General features: G+C 42.4%; 1 protein-coding gene across 1 annotated transcript; it reads right to left on the bottom strand.

Annotated features, from left to right (window-relative positions):
* Positions 1 to 1,901: 1,901 nt before the first annotated feature.
* On the bottom strand, positions 1,902 to 10,111 carry LOC122161338 (cytochrome P450 2J2-like). The gene is made up of 9 exons (XM_042820709.1): positions 9,941 to 10,111; positions 8,621 to 8,783; positions 7,876 to 8,025; positions 6,860 to 7,020; positions 5,953 to 6,129; positions 4,699 to 4,840; positions 3,686 to 3,873; positions 3,184 to 3,325; positions 1,902 to 2,080 (listed from the first exon to the last, which is right to left on the bottom strand). Exons 1-9 carry the CDS (start codon positions 10,109 to 10,111, stop codon positions 1,902 to 1,904), a joined length of 1,473 nt encoding a protein of 490 aa, XP_042676643.1.
* Positions 10,112 to 20,223: the final 10,112 nt, after the last annotated feature.

Here is a 20,223-nt window from a genome sequence, read left to right as displayed (position 1 = left end):
GAACATGTCTTCTCATTAAGCCTCTTCAGTGAGTAGCAAGATGACAAGAAGAGTGGGCAAGAGATGTAATTCATACAGCATGTAGTCAGCAGGCTGGATTATTCATGGCAGTTATTGCTATTGTGAAACCCACTACTGTTCTGATTTCCTTTCCAGCCTGCTGATACTGGGTTGCGGTGGAGCAGTGCCAGGATCTGGTCCATCTCAGCATGACTTTCAGTAGCTATCACTTCTTTTTAGTAACATTCTTCTCCATTTTAAACTTAGGAAGTTCATATGTACCACAGTGATTTAATTCCAAATAATTTATACCCCAGTATAAAAACACTTGTGGTCCTCATACGAGTTTAATGCTAAGTTTATAGCGGGGATTATAGCTTTACTGAACTCCAAGATTTGAATCCTTTTCAAAAGTGATTTGGACTCAAGAACACTAGCAATTTGTCTTGTCATAGCTATAGATGAACTTGGCTGTCACCTCCATGCTTAAACTGTCTGTCTTGAATAGGATCAGTGCCTATAAGCAACTACGTTAGAAAAAAGATCTTTCAGAATTCCTGCATCAAATCTTCATTTATATTTTCTTACTCTGAGCTACCATCAGTGCCTCTGTAGTTACTATGGTGTCCTTTTTATGGTGTAGAACCACAAAGAAGGAAAAAGGATATCTTCCAAATGCCACCTATAACTCACTGGTTGTGGTTTTCAGCTCATCACTGATGTGTCGATAATACTTGTGCAGAAAAGTGTAAGAGGGCACAGAACCTTGGTGTGATGAAAGGGTATGTAAGTGGTGGGAAACCAAAAGAGAAGGCAAATCCTGAAATAGAGTTTATGTGGATAAGGAGTGAATGGGAGCAGGAACTGAAACTTGTGAGGGAGAGATTGCAATGAGATTGAATGGAGGACTGGAAGTGCAGTACAGGTTATAATGAACAGAAGGGCGCAGAAAGATGGGAAACATCTGCGTGTTTAGAAAGGCTCCAGATGTTGTCTTCCAAAACCTCTGCGTTCCTCTGCTATGAACAGTTAGCAGTGAAATCCACTGGCAAAGCGAGTATCTCGCCCTGCAATTAATGCCTCTTCCAAGCAGGGTTGATGAAGGTCTTCTACTGCCAGTTACTGTGTTCATTCAATGAGCGAAGGTCTGATTACAGAGCTGAAGGTCCCAACCTTTTAGTAACCCAGATAAAGTCAGCATTATTCTACATCATAAAAAACAAATTTTTAAAAATGACAAAACAAACTGGCAGTACATTATAACAATGATCACACTGCTGAGTTGCACATTCATACTGTTAGTAATCGTGAAATTTCACTTGAATTCACACTGACTCTTTTTGTCTTATCCATGGGAGATGCTTACCTCAAACTCAGACATTAATGCACTCATATTCCAATGTGTTCCCATTTTATTTTCTTTTATTTCCAACCTGCCAACAAATTAAAGTGTCTCATGATAGTAAAACCAAAGTAGGCCTTTAAATGTGCACTTTCCAGAGTCAAATGCCTTGAGGTCAGACTACTCATAGAAATGATGCCTGCTCAGCTCTTGCTGAGGTCTTCTGTTTAGTCACACTGACATTTGCTCAATAGTGAGCTCCATGGCAATCCTCCTTGGCTAGGACAGGCAGGCACAGAATGCAATCTTCACAACTGGGAGCCATGGTGTCTTTCTTCGGATGCTCTCCAAAAGGGAAAAAAAATAATAGATCCTTGCAAGAATGCCTGGGACCTTCACAAGGACCATACCAGAAGTACTGGTGGTCTGGATCTTGGCTTGTCTCCACTTCCTGAATAGTGCTGTGATAGACTAATGTCAATATACTGGTTGATCAAAGAACATTTATATGTCTGAGAGGAAGTTCACTGAGGTGCAGGTGGTCCGTGATGGCCGCAGCCTAGCGTGGGATGGCACAAACCTTGTAGGGGTGGGGCTGCAGCGTGCCCCCAAAAATGGGCTCCGTGTTGATGGTCGTCACTCCCTCAGGGAGCCGGAAGGTGAATGCCCGTAGCAGGTTGGCGAAGAAAATGAAGAGCTCAGTCCTTGCCAGATGCTCCCCCAGACACACCCGGTGCCCTGCGGGAGGAAGAAGGCAAGGACAGTGAGATCTAGGAACTTATTTGACAGTCACTTTTTTCATTCTTGCCGTAAGCAAAGGGAACTGTTTTGTTCGGGGCCAGGTTCCTGAAAGCCACAGAACTAAAACTTCCTGAATGCTTTCTCAAAAAGTTCCCTTCCAGTGTCAGGAACGAAATGCATCATCAAACAAAAAGCCCTGAGGTATCACCGTCATTTCTTTCTCAATGTGGCTGAAAATGACTTTCCTCTTATAGGACATTTTGAGCTTCATGGCCAGTCCCAAAGAATCTGCCAGTAGTTTGTACATGCTTTCTTAGTGACTTAAAGTCAGTGGGTCAAAATTGCCTAGCAATGGCGTTTGCAACTGAACAAAACTTGGTCATGTGCAGGCAAAGCAAGAGGCCTACAGTTAATTGACAAGTGTTCCTTCCTGGAACCAGCGGGTATGAATGGCACAGAAAACATATAAAGTAAACAAGTGAACAATACATTCACATTTCCAGATTAGCAGACAAATAGAGGAAAAACAAAAGCCAGCTATTCCATTTGCACTAAGAAACCACTCCTGGAAAGGCACTTAAGTGACTACCTTGCTATGTCAGCAGAGATACTAGAACCAGACTGTCAGAGTAAGAACTTAACTGCTGAATGTGATTCCAAACTGTGCTTTTATCTTGCTTCCCTTATTTTGCAACTGGATTTTTGGTTCTGTAACTAGAAACTTTGTATATGAGGATGAATTTCTGTTTTTTCTTTCAGCTTGTTCCTTTGGAAGGGATTGCAAGGAATTCCAGCACACAGGAGACACATTGCTTATCAGGGAAAAAATACATCTGAAGAATAATGCAGGAAAAAAAAATCAGCACCAATGGATGATTGCAACATGCTGCAAACCTAGGAAGTTCAAGTGGCATTCCCACTGCAGTGTCCTAAGAGCACTGTGGGGCCTGACAGCACAGAATTGTCAGCAGATAACGAGTCAGTACTATCCTTTAAAAGCAGCAAATAGTGGAGATATACGGTGCTGTCTGAAGCAATACTCACTCTTCTGTATCCTTCGTCTAATCTACTGGGGCCACTCAAAGTGCTGGTGTACTTACCTACCGAGAACGGTAAGAAGGCATCTCGATTTACAAAGCTTCCTTCTTTATCCAGGAAATGGTCAGGGTTGAACTGTCGAGGTGTCTCCCATTGCTCGGGATCATAGAGAACAGACGCTATGTTTGGAATAACGATGGTGCCCTGCAAGGAAGAAACAACTGATACGGTTCTGTTGACTCACTTCACCTATCAGTTACTACTGCCTCACTGCCATTTCTTTTCAGTGAGCGGATATCACGTGGTTAGAGGATTATCCTCCTAGAAAATGGGAGCTGTTAGTCATTTTCTATTGGGAATTATCAGTTCCAGCCCTGCAGCCATGTCAATGGGAATTAATAGTATTGATTTTGGTACAACGGCATTATGGTGACCACTGCTACTGCTAGTTTTAATGACACTTCTAGTGGTAACCCACAGCAGGTAACCAGGGGCCATACTCCTGGGTTATGTGGAGAACAGCTTATAGGCAGAAGAGGTGATGTTAAATTGAAATATCCATACCTTTTTGACAGGGTAACCCAGCAATGTTGTGTTCCTCACACACACCCTGGGCAGACCTACAAAGACAATGTTGCTGAAGCGCTGGATCTCATGGATCACAGCATTCGTATAGGGCAGCTTTTTCCGGTGCTCATAGCAGATGGTCTGGGAGGGATCCAAAACAGCATCCAGCTCCTTCTGCACTTTCTCTATGGAGAAATATTCACCATTTGAGATGGGAAAAATGCACCAAATGTTTCAATTGCTTTCTTTTTCTTAGAGAAATAGGAACATTCAGTGTCTCAGCATAGTATATGAAGTCTTTAACATACAATATCTCAATTTAATATATGAAACTAAAACTCAAGAGAAAAACAAAACAACAAAAACTGTGTGGCCCAGAATCATAACCAAGGATCACACTTATCCCAGCTCTGATGTTTCCTCTCTGCATCCTTGGTTAGTGTAGGACGTGTCACTCAGCTTCAGATTTTGAAGGTATGTAGGGATTGCTTGGTTTCCTTTTTCTCAAAATCTAAATCTTTCTTTCAAAATGTACATAAACATCTCGGATACTCTCAGTGCCTGAGAGGAGTTAAGCAGAGTCGATCCAAGTATGGCAATGCTGAACAAACACCACTAAAATCAGTCTAACCCTACAGGAAGAGGCAGCTGACTCTGTCAGAACCACAAGCCTTCCTCAGGGCAGCTGGCAGCCCTTTAAAACTTGCCAAGGTTTGACCAACTAGTTTGGCCAGTAAGAGATCGTGGAATCCGGTGGCATGTTAGGAGTATTGGTGTGCTTAGCACTGTGCTGTGCCAGAAATGGAAGAGAACCATTCAGCCACCTGGTTTGGTCAGCTCAGAGGACAGGGCTCTGTTTTCTTCTGCTGCTGTAATTTTAGCAAGTTGGCTTTAGTGTTCTCAGAGGGTCAGAGCCAAGCTCATCTAATGGCTTTTGTGCATTCAACTCTTCACATTCCACCATTAACAGTAGTTGTACTCACAGTATCTCACAGAAAAATCTCTCTCACCTTGGATATCTGGATAAACTACCATATAGAGCAGTCCCCAGTACAAGGTTGTGCTTGAGGTCTCTGATCCACCGAGGAAAAGATCATTTATAACATGCACCAAGTTGTCTTCATCATACTTGGGCTTGTCCTCATCTTTAGACTGTAGATTATGATAAAAAGTTGAAGTTAAACCATAAAAGTTAGATCATCCTTCATGTCTTCTGCCTGAGAAGCAGCTGAGAAACATGCACAAAGAATATTCAGAGTTACAGTTTTTGACTATGAGGTACTAAGAAATGAACCATTTCTCAAATGTACATTGTAAGTCTGCATTGCTCTTTTTCATGAGATGAAATATTATTTCATTGTAGAAGGGAAAAGAAACAGGCAGGCTTACGCCTGTTGACTAAGGGATGAGGTTTATTGGGCAATATTGGGCAATACATGGATGGTTGGACTTGGTGATCTTAGAGGTCTTTTTCAAACTTAACAATTCTAGGATTCTATGCAAAAAGTAGCAGCAGCTTTTACAGTTTGTCCAGAGTGGATTTCTAAACATGTGGCCCACAATGTGTCACTCTCTGTGCCTTGGTCTCAACAGTAAGATATCAAACAGGGCAGTAAATAAGAAAGAATAAAGCATCTGAACAAAAGAATCTTAACAAGAGATGATGACGATCGTGTCCTCTCTCAGTTTAGGATAGATGTCAAGTGGTGGAAAAAAGGTATCCAAGTATTTTTTCTTATAATGAGTAAAAGAGAAAACCATTAGAGAAAATTCAGGTGAAAAGATGCATCTTTGCCTCTAAGTGTTTATTTTAGTAAATCTTGTAGGAGACACTCATATCTATTGTAAAAAGGATGTCTGACCTTCTTCCCGAGCCCATGTGCCAACACTGAGAACATGGCAGCCTGACTAGCTGAAAGATGATGACCAGAGGTAGTAGCTACACATACATCATCACCTCCAGGAGATATTTTTTAGGTACCTCAAGTTGCTTCTTAGCTTCAAAAGATATTCCAAAATGACAAAGTTTGAATCAGAAAACACTGTGTCCTTAACAGAGCTTCTTTAGCTCATGGGACACTTCCTGCTAGAGAAATGAATAACCTGGGCAGGGAGGAAGAGAAGCAGGCTTATTATGGCATTGTTTGTGTAAACAAGCCTATGAAATACAGCAGACTACAATAAGGCTTCAGAATGGCTGATTTCCTTGTCTGTTTGGCCCTACGTACTTCATCACGGTGCGACCAGGCAGAATGAACACTTACTTTCTCTATCTCAGCCAGATAAAAGTCAATGAAATCCCGCGGTTCATCTGGTGCCCCTCTCTCCACATGTCTTCTGACCTCCATCCTTGAAAAAGAACTCAGGACATCATAGCAAGACAACACTCTCTTATGAGGACCGGGGAGACGGCACATCAGCCAGGGGAGGATTTCATACAGCTGCAGGAGTGACACACCAGCAGTGGTTACACACCAGAACCCAGTAAGACACTTCTCTGGATCTAAGGGAAGGTATTGCTGGAAACACTCAAGGGTCCCATTTGCCTTTTTCATCCTGTTATCTGTTAGTTTACATCAGTCTCTTTTCCCTAATTAATTACACTAATGTTATAAGCTTGTAGCAGACATCTGTCTCATTACTTCCTGACACAGTTTATAGTTTGTCTTTGCACTGTGCAGTTTTAGAGAGTATCTTGAACCTTGTCTGAAGCCTTCCGTATTACTGAGGCAGGACTAAAGAGACGTTCCTTCTATCTGCTTAAATAGCAGCTTTACTACAGGTGACCTGAATAGCATTACTATCACATGATAGATTTGTTGAAGGTTTACTACCTCATCAACATTTTGGTTTCCTTTTTCCTACAAAACTCAAATATCAGTGGAATTTGTCATGCCATTGAAAATCCCCATTACCCAGTTTATTCACTGATGCAAACATCAAAATGTAACTCATGGAGAAAATTTGGATGCAAAGTTGGCCTTCATTGTATCTTATGGGGGCTACCTAACAAAAAATCTCAGACAAAACTTGAATCTTGGGACTGTCAGAGAACATGTGTATTGTTTTTGTGCTGTTGCAAAAAGTTCTTCATGTACTGAAGACCTGTTTTTGTAACTGCCCTTTCATTTCTGACCTACTTCAGAAAAAAACAACCCGTTATTTACGCACCTGATAAATGAAGCTGCCTGCAAAACTAAATATCTTCTCTGTGGCACTGATCAGCTCGTGGAAGGTTTTGTCCTCATCAGAAAAGTGATATCCAAAAACCACAGCACAGATTACATTTGAAATAGAATGGAAAAGAGGAAAAGAAGGGTCCATAGGTCTTCCTGCAAACACAGTAACTAGAGTTCACTTTCAGTGTTTTCTTCAGCTGTTCCTTACATAAACAGAACAAGAAAATAATAGAGATTGCATAAAATTCTCCATTTACTGAGCTGGGGCATGAATGGGGACAGATGTGGCATAACGGTGAATTCACAAAAATAATACATAGTCTTGGAGCATAGCTCTAAAACAATCTCATAGCCCTTCCTGTGCTAGGGAAAGCTAAAGAGGCAGAACAGATGGATAGAAACTGCGAACAAAATGTTTATATACTCTCCACATCTGAAACTGTAGTTATTTCTGATGATTTTTTTTAAAGATATGAGACAGACATCTGTCAAAAATGTTTTGGATGGAAGTGATCCTGGCTTGGATGCTACACTGAGCCAAATCATCTGCTGAAGTTCCCCTCTCACCTCCTACTTTTGCGTCTATTGCCAATAGTCATTTAGCCAGACAGACACTAAAATCCCCAATTTATGTCATGGCACTTGGCATCGTCGGGATTTAGAAAAAGGACTCATCTCTGCAATACTCTTTAGCTACCTACTGTGGAAAAGTCATGATTGACTTTGCCACGTAATTCAATGACACCACGTTATTGTTCATTCAGTAAATGATATATAAATGATAAACCCAAGGAAGAGGGATTTCAGAAGTTTGCTACTTCAGTAAGTTTAGAAAGAGTTTTTTAAGAAATTCCCACTTGTAATAACAGACTGAGTCTGCTCTTCAGGCTTCAGTGAGTTTGGATATCCCTTTCTGTACCCACTCTGGCCCTAGAAAGAGGGTAAGCTTTCATGCTGAAGGTATGGATCCAGGACTGAAAAGTGTATAATTTCACAGCAGATAGATACCTTTCAGGTTCCTAAAGAGCTCCACCAGGTGAGCAGCCTCCTCTTGCACTTGGTACTCCAGGCCTTTTTTCCCCATTCCCAGGTTGCGTAGAGTCATTATACCAAAGCGTCTCTGCTGCTTCCACGAGCGACCACTTGCCAGTAAAATACCTGAGAGCATTCCCTGGCATATTAACATTTACCATAGACACAAACGATTCACTTAAAAATAGTATGTTGTGAAATATATGGAGTAAATCAGAGAACACACTGTGATAAAAGTATATGGAGTAAATCAGGGAACACACTGTGGTCAAATTTCAGTAATCACAAATCATAGCCCAATATATCCAAACTACATGGAAGGTGTTTGGCAGCCACATGTATTACACGTAGTTGCCAAACCTACCAGGATGCTGTGTGTCCATGGAACGTGCAGCAAAATCCCTTGCAGCAGGATAGATTATTCCATGAAGAGAGAGAGATTGCTGAGTCCTGAGCTAGGATTGCACACATCTTGAACACAGAGAAAAAAGTCACCTAGAAATAACCTGATTTGGAGTGTTTCCCAGGCTTGGGAAAGCTCAGGATAAAAGGTATCACGACGAATAGCAGGCGATGCATGAGGGCTGATAGGGGATTTGGGCAGCATCCATTGGAAGAGCATTCTGAATGGGAGGGTAGAGGGTTTGACAAGGCTGAGGCAGAAGTGTTTGCAAAGTCAACATTACTCTGCATTATTTATCCTTGTGAAGAAAAATCTCACCTTTTCCTTTGGCCATTGCTTTGAGGAAAGGAGATACCATTCTCCCAGCAACATCTTCAGGGTGTGTCGTCATGCCATCCTTCACTGCTTGAAATCCATTCAGTATGATCACCGGGGTCCACCCAAACCACAAGGTATATATGTTGCCATAAGTTTTTGCCAGCTGTAGATGGGAGAGTTGCCAGAAGAGAACACGTGAAGCTCCATACACCTCCAGTAGATACCACACTTGGTATTCACTGTCCAAATTTATTCACTGGCCAGTTTCATGCTGTGAACATCATCCCTATGAATAGAATTACAGCTAGAAGCAGACTTGCTTTTCTGAGAATGAAGCTTCCCGTAGCCAATCTTAATGACCCTGGGGAAGTGACTTTCCTTTCAAAGCACAGGCTGCAGCAACATGGCACCAAAACAAAGGAAACTTTGCATTTTAGGTTGTGTCATATCCAGTCCCAAAGTTTGTACTAGTTAATAGAACAGCCACACTGTGCACATCTCAGGGGTTCTGTGCCTCCAGGTAACCCTTCTGTTGCAAGAGGAAGCCAACCGATTAAACCTGCTTCCTCTGTGTGCTCCAGGAGAGAAGGTGGAACAACAAATTAGTCAACAGCTCTGCAGTGTGTTGCAGCTAAGTCACAATACAGAGAGCACTGACCATTGGAGACAGTAGAAACCCCCAAGCAGAGACAAGAGTATGACAGAAGAAATTCAGTTAATAATGGAAAAAGAGCTTCATGCAAGAATGGGACTCTACTCCCACAGTGATACAGAAAGGATGGTAGACTCTGTGTAAAGCACCACCAGAATTATATCCACTTGGTCACAGCAGTCACTCATTTCTCCTCAAGTAACACATTTGGAGTTAGGATCATGGAATCACAGAATGGTTTGGATTGGAAGGGCACATTTAAGATCATCTAGTTTCAGCTCCTCTGCTATAGGCAGTGACACCTCCCTGCTGAGTTATCAGCAGTGGAGAAGCATCTTTTTAACTCAGTATTCTCCTAGCTAAATAATGAGTCAGAAACCCTATCCACAACTTTGTTTGGTTCTTAAGAATCACTGAGGGCTGAGCTTATTGTGAAGCCAGTTCATTTCACATAACCTGAATATAGGAATCAAGTTCATCTTCATACATATATATAAAGATGAGTTGGAGTCAATGATCCCTGTGGGGTCCCTTGCAACTCAAGATATTCTATGATTCAAACTTTGTCTGCCCCTCTCCTAAGAGTTACAAATGTCATTTGGTTGCTAATGTATCAGCTTTAAGTTGTGACAAAAATTAACCAATTAGGAGTATCTGAAAATAAATACCTCCATCAGAAGATCCCGATGAAACTGAAAGTTCAAGTGCAACAAGTTTCCAAGCAATGGGAGAGGAGTTGGTCCAGGAGGGAATTGCTGGCGTGCCTTTTGCAGTTTGAGAAACTGAACACTTAATAAAAAAATTACCAAAATGACTAAAGCTTGACTAATTGTCAGCATTTCAAAGCTGATTTTTCAGCTTAGAGTACTGCAGCTTGGGAAAGGTGATCTTCCTCGTTACGCCAGTTTTTGCAGACTGAGTCCTATAGAGTCACAGTTCTTTCCCTCCCTCTGTCCCTCCCTCTTTATCACTGCCTACCCTTTTCTGGCACCCCATCTATTCCCATTACTCAGATAGATCAGACTGATCACTCTGATCACTGACCAGAGCCATACCAACCTGTCTGTAGGTAGCCAGAACCTGAAAACATGGAATGACTTCTGCTGAAGCCTTGGAAACCTTAAAACATACATAGTTGTTCATCTCCTAGTTACTGAATTCAGATTATGAGAGTTACCTGCCAGAATGTAAATAGTAGGTTAAACTTCACTGGTGTTTTAGTCTCAAATGTTATTTATCTTTACACATGGTTGCAAATTTGGATTTGCCTGCCAGTACACAAATAGCATTTTCCTCAAGTGAGGATTAATGACACAAAGATAATGTTTACAAACATACATCACAATGTCAAAACATAAAAATTATGCTGTATCTAGCAATTAAATATAAATTTCTAATTGCTATTAATTTCTATTTTTTAGTACATCCCTTCTGTTAAGGGTTTTGTTACCCTTGGTTTGTTTTCTACAGTTTCAATCACAGTTTCAGAGTCCTGGCTATGATGACCAGTTGTCAGTAAGTTTACAGAACACGTCAAAAATCCATCATCTGCTAACAAAGGGATTCACACCTACTGCACAACACAGAAGGGGGAAAGCATAGTGTCAATTATCAGGGGATCTTATCTTGCATTGGAAAGAGAAAGCGTCTTTATTGAAAAATGAAGCGCAAGCCTGAACAAGAAACTGCCCTGTCCTCCCACATACATGCAGTATTTTGCAAACCTGTCAAATTAGGGAAATAAGTGACTCAGTGATATCATTCTGTCTCCTTCACTTTGCCCAACGCTGCAGCTATAGTTCATACCTTTATGCCTGCACTGTACAGGGAAGACAGAATAGAAAAGTCATTTTTTATGACCTTATCTATGCAAAGCTAATAAGTAGACTCATGCCTCCTCTTCCAGACACACAATCAGCAACATTTATTTGCAGGACCAGCGTGGCCCGGGTCCCATCACTACCTTTAAACAGTCCATGTGCTCAAAATCAGGATGTCCAGGAGTTTATAGACTCATTAAGGTTGGAAATGACCTCTGGGAGCATCTAGTCCAACCATCCACCGACCAACAGTATTGCCCACATCCCTCAGTGGTTCTGGAACACCTGTGGGGAGTGACTCCATCACCTCCCTGGGCAGCCTGTGCCAATGCACCACCATTCTTTCTGAGCAGTTTTTCCAAAAAAAAAAAAAAAGTAAAAACAAAGAACCACCAACCCACACAAGACTTAAGGATGGGTGTATAACTTCAATTCACTTTATACAGTACTAACAATAAGGAATGATTTCATTTCTCTAGTTCCCCAATCTATCAAGCAGCTCAGTGTGGTTTATCATTATTAACCACACTTAGGATATGTCAAAGAAAAGATATCTATTCCTATAACCCCTACAGGATTATTTATATTTAAAATTTGTAACGGAGCTGACTTGATAATCAGACAAGTATTAATACCCCTACATTTGCACAGCATGAACTTAAATTATAGTCAGCTGTGAAACATGAAAGGCAGAATCAGCCCAACTCAGTAATATAATTACTACACTCCACTTGTAGCAATACATTATCCCAGATTAGTACAAGTGGAGCTGTACCAACTCCCACTGCCTGCCTTCAGTTTACACCTCTCATTGTAAGTCCTTTGCAGTCAGGTATTCACAACTCCCCAGAGTCGTTAATCAGTGTGTGGCAAACAAAAGAAAAGCAGCAGGAGGTACAATACAGGGGAAGGCTGAGACAGAAGTGGCCAAGTGGGCACCGCAGAGGATTACCGACTGGCATGTAACTGTGGGAAGACATCACATCCTCCGACCAAACCTGAAGTGGTGACAGTTCTGAGCCTTCAATTAATCACACTGCCATTCCTGCTTCTCCCCTTGCAGACTTTATCTGGGACTGGGTTGCTTTCTATGACATCCCAGGTTTTACAGCTTGACTCAGGATCATAAATAAGCCTCCCGAATACTTTGGAGAAAGATTTAGTGAGATTTCTGTATTTAATTTTGTATCTCTTAAAGGGGAAAAAAATGAGTTAATAGCACAGCAGCTCAATAACCTCCCATTACATCCACACTCCTAAATCTCCAGCTCGATGGCAGCCAGCAGCCTTACAAATTGAAGCACTAACCACATTAAGCTGCTAAAAGAAGAAATCTGTTTTGCTAAAGCAGCAATGCGACAGAGGGCCATGTAAATGGCCAGAAGCTGACTCACACCTTTCTTGCCTGCTCAGGGAGTTTTCCTCCTTGCTTCCAAGGACAATGGGGACAAGCACTGTGAGGTGTTCATACAAAGAGAACAGGAGAGTTGCACACCATGTGTGGCAAGAAATTCCCTTTAAAATTGATCTTACAGAAGAACTGTGCCCTGACAAGCCCTGCTAATCTGCCCTCCCTCCCAGCAGCTGCCGCTATGCTGTTTCTTTGCTGATTTTCTGCCAGTTCCCTGCAGGAGGGAGGGACGCATTTAATCAATGACCTTGTTTATCTAAACCTCCTGTGGAAGAAAGCTCTCAGACAGCGTCACATACGGCTCTGCCATGCAGCTGCCTTCCAGCATCTACAGCACCTCTGCTCATGCGACTTTCAGGAAGGATGGAAAGCACACTCAGCAGCTTTCAGCATTTACCAATTATTTACAGATCAGAGGTAACGTTGGGTGGCAGCCACACATGCTATAGAACAAACAAATGTGCAAGAGATTAGCAGTCAACACTGGCACGGAAAACGCAGTCCTTTGGCCTTAAGTTTCTCAACCGATTGCACATGAAGCAACTGCAGCACATGGACACATCCCCACACTTAAGCAAAGGAAAGAAAAAAAGAAAGGAAACGTGACCTAATTTTTATTTACTGTCCCAATAAAAAGATAGCTGGGAATTTCCAGGCAAGACGATCTGACCTTTTCTTTTTGTAGGGCTTTGCAGAAATAGGCACAGCTCCCGCACATGGCAGCTTTGTGGGGCTGTAGCCAGGTGACTCAGCTCTGCCTTCGGCCACGGAGACCTCTCCAAAGTGATGCTGTTTCCCACATTTACAACCAGTTTCACCTCGATCAGTACCCAGAGTGACTCCAGTTAATAAAATACCCATGGGTAAATGGGAAGATTTCTTTGCTGACCAATGGGCCTTATAGGCTTTGTTACTTTCCTTATCTTTCTTATCAAATACCTATAAAAACAGTAGGATAATTTTGTCTTTCTTTATTCTTGGTACTTCCAGTACACCTTCAGAAGGAGAACATTCTTCTAGACAAGACAGTCACAATCATATGATAATAATTTCTTTAATGAATAGACTTTTTGTCCCCAGAGATCCCTGTGATGTTCAGTTTATGGATGCCAAAAAGAGCTACATGACCAAATAAAACCACAAACGGACTTCAATCAGTGGCTGAGCAAGTCACTCCCAGGACTGCAGTAATAAGAGGATGCACATGAAAGGAGGTAACATCTCTGCATATTGTAATTGCAAGATAACTATGCCACGCAGTTCCACTTGAATCTCTACTCAGATTGCTGTTCCCATGTCAGAGCTCTGTTCAGACCCTTGTGTGCATGAAGTCTTTAATGATGTGCCACATCCTATCGGCAGCATTGCGTCAGTGCCTTGCTCCGTGAACAAATTGAGATGACAGAAGGCTTTGTCTGTTGCTTCAGGCCTTCATCCCTCTGCTGCAGGATTCTGATGCTGTCATGAGGAGTCAGGGAAGAGCAAGAAAATCTGGCCACATCAACAGAAAACTACTTTTTCGAGCTGGCTTCTCACCCTGAATGCCTGTGTAATGCTTGGCAAGTCGCAGTCCCTACCCTTCAGATGTAGCCAACTGCTAATTGTATGCCCACTTAATGGATGTCTGTCTTCAGACAACAAAGTTCAGGTCTGGAGAAGCACAATTTACTTGCAACTTGTAGGAACTGCAGTTGTGATTTGAAAACAAATGCTTCTTTTTATATTACTTTAGTGTTTTGATATAGAATCATAGAATTACAGAATCACCAAGGTTGGAAAAGACCTCCAAAATCATAGAATCATAGAATCATAGAATCACCAAGGTTGGAAAAGACCTAAAAGATCACCCAGTCCAACCGTTCACCTATTCCCAATAGCTCCCACTAAACCATGTCCCTCAACACAACATCCAGCCTTTCCTTGAACACCCCCAGGCTCAGTGATTCCACCACCTCCCTTGGCAGCCCATTCCAGTGCCTGACCACCCTTTCTGAAAAGTAATACTTCCTCATGTCCAGCCTGAATCTCCCCTGCCGTAGCTTGAAGCCATTCCCCCTGGTCCTATCACTGATGACACGAGAGAAGAGGCCGACCCCCAGCTCACTGCAACCTCCCTTCAGGAAGTTATAGAGAGCAATGAGGTCTCCCCTGAGCCTCCTCTTCTCCAGGCTGAACATTCCCAGCTCCTTCAGCCTCTCCTCATAAGCCCTGTGTTCCAGACCCCTTACCAGCTTTGTTGCCCTCCTTTGAACACGTTCCAGGGCCTCGATATCTTTCTTGCAGTGAGGGGCCCAAAACTGGACACAGTACTCGAGGTGCAGCCTCACCAGTGCTGCATATAGGGGAACAAAATCATCCTAACTGTCCACCTACCACCAACATAACCTCACTAAACCACGTCCCTTAGTGCCACGTCTAAACATTTCCTGAGCACCTCCAGGAATGGTGATTCCACTACCTCTCTGGTAGTGAGGTGCTTATTCCAGCCACTTTTCTCACCACTCTTTTGGAGAAAATCGTTTTCCAAATACCCAACCTGACCCTCTCCTTGCACAGCCTGAGGCCATTCCCAGGAAATGCTGTGTATACATGCAGTATTCGCTTCAGTGCAAATGTTGAGGATGAAGTAAGGCTGAAGGCACCCACTGGGTGATAAGGGTGTTGAGATACCAAATGTGACCTGTGCCATCGGCAACGTCCGTCCTGCCCCATGGGTACCCTGTGAATAACACAGTGTGTGATCAAACAGTGAAATTTTAGCATGCCTCATAACGAAGGCTCCAGAGGGACCAACTTAAAACCATGAAATAATACAGAATTTCCTAAAAGCCTGAAAATTCCAATATGTGCAAGCTGGTATTCATAGAATCACTGAGTGGCTTCAAATTCCACCCAACCCCAACCCCTGCCATGGACTTTTTGCCCCCCCACCACATCAGGCTGCCCAGGGCCCCATCCAACCTTGATGTCTCCAGGGATGGGGCACCCACAGCCCTCTGAGCAGCCTGTTTAACACACACGCAATCTGACAACTGCCAGTGGGTAGCAAGGCAGTTTGCTACATGCAGACACTCATTGCAGCCTGTTGGTAACGTGGCAGTCATCTTTTTAACATCTGCACTTGCAGCACAACCCACCTTTCAGGACAGGAAGGCAAGTGGAAAGGTGAGTCCTCTACCTTTGTTCACTAAGCATTTCGAGTTGGGCTGTGGAGATATTTTCTGCTGCTCAGATGCATGGAGTACAGAGATTTCTTTGATCCAGTGTTCAAGCAGCTCTGTCTTCATCTTCTTGTCAAACTCAGTCTAAAGAACCCAGAAATTCTCGGTCCCATTTTCTCTCCTGCAGAAACATAACTGAATGAAATAATGAAAATGATGGAAAATAGCTAAAATTATTCTATTTAATAATTTCTGGTTTGCTTTTGTTTGTTTTGAATTATAGCAGAGTTTTTCTCTCTTGGCAATACTTAACAGCAAGGAAAGAATATTGGGAAGAACTTCTTCTCCAAAAGAGTGGTGATGCACTGGCACAGGCTGCCAAGGTTGGTGGTGGAGTCACCATTCCTGGATGTGTCCAGGAGCAGTGGAGATGCAGCACTGAAGGACGTGGTTAGAGGTGTGGTGGGGATGGGTTGGGGTTGGACTTGGTGATCTTAGAGGTCTTTTCCAGCCTCAATGATTCTATTTTATGATTCTATGAAAGGACAAAGGGTAAAAGGAACGATGTTGTGCTCCTAAGCCTTGCTGTTGCAATTCCCACTTTACAAATAATTACTTTGTTTTTCCAGCATCTGGGCCTGGTGTAATGCCAGTGTCTCACCTAGCGAAAATGAGGGTATATAGGAGATATGTTTGTTTGGGAGCTTCCTCAGTGCATTGCATTCCTGTATGTGGGAGACCATAAATACAGAGTGAATATGGACCTCTTATCTTGATCGGAGGAACGTGGTCACAGTGAATTACAGCACCATACCCAGTAATCAAGAAAGCGTGGTGATGCATTGGCACAGGCTGCCCAGGGAAGCGGTGGAGTCACCATCCCTGGAGGCGTTCCAGAACCATGGAGACGTGGCACTGAGGGACACAGTTAGTGGTGTGGTGGGGGTGGGTTGGGGTTGGACTTGGTGATCTTAGTGGTCTTTTCTAACCTTAATGATTCTATGATTGTGTTCTATGATTCACCAGTGCTCTGTTATACCAAAATCTCCAAGAAACCTATTGAATGCATCATATCACAGCATTTGAATCCGTGCATTTGTGTGCAGCAGCTCCTTCCCATCCTGAACCAGACTCATGTTGATGGCAGATGAACACATAATGAGCTACAGTGCACCCGAGTGAAACTTGTACCTTTACAGCTGGCTCTTGCCAAACTGGTTCCAGCAAAGCAGGCACTGCTCTGTGCAAGGGACCTTTGCTGCCCTCTGCCTGGCTCCTCAGAGGATGCGCTGTCAAAATATTAAAATCAGACTTTTTTTTCAGGATTTCAAATAACACCTCAGAATTTTCTTAATGAAATATTTCTGCTTTTTCCTGCTACATCTTTTATTCAAGAAAATCTGAATAAAATATTTTAGCTCTGGACATCAAATTGGAATGCTCTGGCTTTTCAGCAACTCAAAGCACTGCAAAATGCTCCATAGATGAGAAAGCATTTCTCTGCTGCAGTTTACTGATCTGTGAGAACTGTGATGCTCAAGAAAGATCTCCACAGAAACTCCACAGAGAAAACTAGCAATCCTGATGGACAGATGTTAGAACAGGGTCACCCTCACCTCTCTAACTATCTGACATTAAAAGAACTAAGGAGAAATACCAGTGTTATCACAGCTTTCACACAAGCATGAAAGTAATAAATCCAAATAAAAAGGTGTTACTTTTAGGCTTCCATGAATCACGACGAGTTTGGGAATGTTTCTCACCTTGCTGCATGCAACAATTTGGGATCTGATAGCTTCAAGAAATTGGGCTGCACGAGGCTTGGGGTTTGTGCTAACTACCAAGGTCTTTGATTAAATGCTGAATAGAACTAGATATAGAAATAAATCCCACTCAGTTTGTACTTTCCATTTGACAGTGTGCCATCCATTCCCAGTATTCCCAGTTTTCCATTAAGTTTTGCAAAGCTTCAGTCTCCTCACTTTTCCCTGGATTCTTTCTGAGATTGTGTCACAGCCACGTTAAAGAGCAGTACACTACATTAATGCCTTTTCTCCTAAAACCAGACCTCTAGCCACACCATCAGTGAAAACATTAAATAAACATTATATCACGTTAAGTCAACATTATTTGGTGATTACAGATTTTTCTGTTGCCCTCCCAGTCTTACCATATGATTCTTTTTGCCAGGACATTCTGAGGGGTGCCATCAGGCTGATTTATACCTCTGCAACTTCTCCTACCTCCCGAAGACAAACAAACGTTTGACCTTTTCACATCCTCCACAGGTTCTCACAGACAGGTGCTAATTGCTCTGAGGTTGGTACTGCTCCCTCAGTGCCCTGGGATGAATCAGCCTCGCCAATGTGAAAACATCACATCAATCCTGTTATTTTCTAACTTCTTCTCCCTAATCTAGACAGAAATCTTCCATGAACGTCCCTGACGTTAAATGTATTTGCCTCTGGATCAACACTACCATTTTCATTAATGAAGAAAAAAAAAATACAGAGGTATTAAATTGTCCATCTCCCAAAGCCTTCACGATATCCTACAGTTCTAAGGGACCACCACTTTCTTTGGTCTTCATTCATTGTCACATTTTGCAGTTGATCCAGAAGGAAGCAAGCACTGCTCCAAGGCAAGTTTAACAGGCAGACAACTAGAAAAGAAATAACTGCAGTTACTAAAGATATACTCACTCCTCCCATCTCCTTGCTGCTTTATCAGTCTTCCAACTGATAATGGGAAAAAAAAAAAAAAAATGATTGTTCTAATTCTAATGCTCTCTTCCCAGAAAGGCTTTAATTTTTTTCCTCACCTTTCTCCTTTCCTTAGAATTCCTATTTTCTCACCCTCACTGGTAAAAAGAGGACTGCAACATCTCTGCAGTGACCCATTTTTCTCAACCTCTTACCTCTGAGAAAGTGGTTCGTCTGATGTTGAGTGCCCTCTCCTGGGCACCTGTGCACTAAGGAGCTGTAATGCCCGGTGAGCGCCTCCTGCCCCAGACAGCACAGCTGCGTGCAGATACCCCACTCACACACTCTGGAATGCCCTGTGCCCAGCCAAGCAGTAGCTGTGCCCGTTGCTTTGGGCTGTGCCATTTCATGTCCATCTCAGCCTATTTCTGAAATTTCTCTTTTGAAAGCAAATCTGGGGGAGCGCATGGCCATCAGCAGTGACAGCATCGCACAGCACTGACATGAATGCTCGCAATGCTATTGCTGTTTTATGCTTCATTTTGAAGAAGCAGTGACAGCCCCAGTGCCCCTAGATCACAGCAAAGTTTTCTTCTTTGCCTTATCTATCCACACAGACATGAATGCAAATCCATAGAGACTTTGACATCAGTTTTTAACGGGGCACACAGATTTCGGTCATATGAAATGTCAGAATGTGGTCTTCTATATTTCACCAGTGTTATTCTGCCACTTAATTTAATAACAGCTAAATATCAAGTGCTGTTAGAAAGTGCCTTTCTATTTTGATGCGATGTCCTGTCAGCAACTGAACAAGAAATAATGAGACAGATCTTAATTTGTGATGCACGGTAGACTGCCTCAACTCATTTCCAACACGCAGTGACGGCGTCTGGTGATGACTGATTCAGCACGTGGTCATCTGTTCCCTGCTCTATCCTCCCACACTGAAGTAAGATTAAGAAAGGGCAGGTTCATTTACAAGTCTTTTTTCAGACAATATAAACAAAACCGGGCTTTTCAAGATATGTGGAGTCGTGGCACTGAGGAACATGGTTAGTAGGCATGGTGGGGTGGGTTGAGGATGAACTGGATGGACCGGATGGCCTTTTCCAACCTATGATCCTGTGAAATTTTTACTCAACAATTTTTTTTTCTCCTTTTCTGCTATTACTACAGACTCTTCATTCAGACTTGACTAGTCTTTTGTGTCTGTAGCAGGCTTCTTTAGCTTCAGGTACACCACTGAACTTCTGAGGCAATTACAAAGCACTTTTGGTTTTTGTATATATTATTTTCAGTTTACCATCAGCTCTAATTTCTAAATCTAGAAATTCACAGTGAACTGTAAATAAACCATAAACGAAAAGAATTGCTAATATTCCTCCTTCATGTCTTTTATTATCACCAACAAAAAGTTGACTGAAACATGAGTGATGGCAATAATATAAAGAGGCAGAATTTCTCACTCATGGTTTTCCAAACTATATTGCTTTTGACAGTAGAATGGCTCAGCAATAATGACTTAAGTTATGAATACTGCAGTCAATGTTATCATTTGTTCAGCAGATATTGTCTCTAAATCTGCCAGGCTAGAAAGCATCTGCATGATGTCTTCATGGCTGAGTACGATGATGGGCTCCAGATCCAAAGAGTAAGTTCAGAAACTGAGATCACCTTCAAGAGCACGTAACAGGGTTTGAAAAAAAAATCCTCTAATATAGACAGAAGGGACTTTCTGAGCAGCAGGGGAAAAAGTAATATGGTCACGAGACCATGTGGTTGGTATAGATGGTCTCGAGACCATATGTTCACAAAAGTAAGATGGCTGTGCAGGTGGTCTGTGATGGCCGCAGC

Source organism: Centrocercus urophasianus, unplaced genomic scaffold, assembly GCF_019232065.1.
Source record: "Centrocercus urophasianus isolate 14NV4802_14NV808 unplaced genomic scaffold, USGS_Curo_1.0 seq_19, whole genome shotgun sequence".
Classification (NCBI taxonomy): Eukaryota; Metazoa; Chordata; class Aves; order Galliformes; family Phasianidae; genus Centrocercus; species Centrocercus urophasianus.
This window is presented reverse-complemented; position numbering and strand designations above follow the sequence as displayed.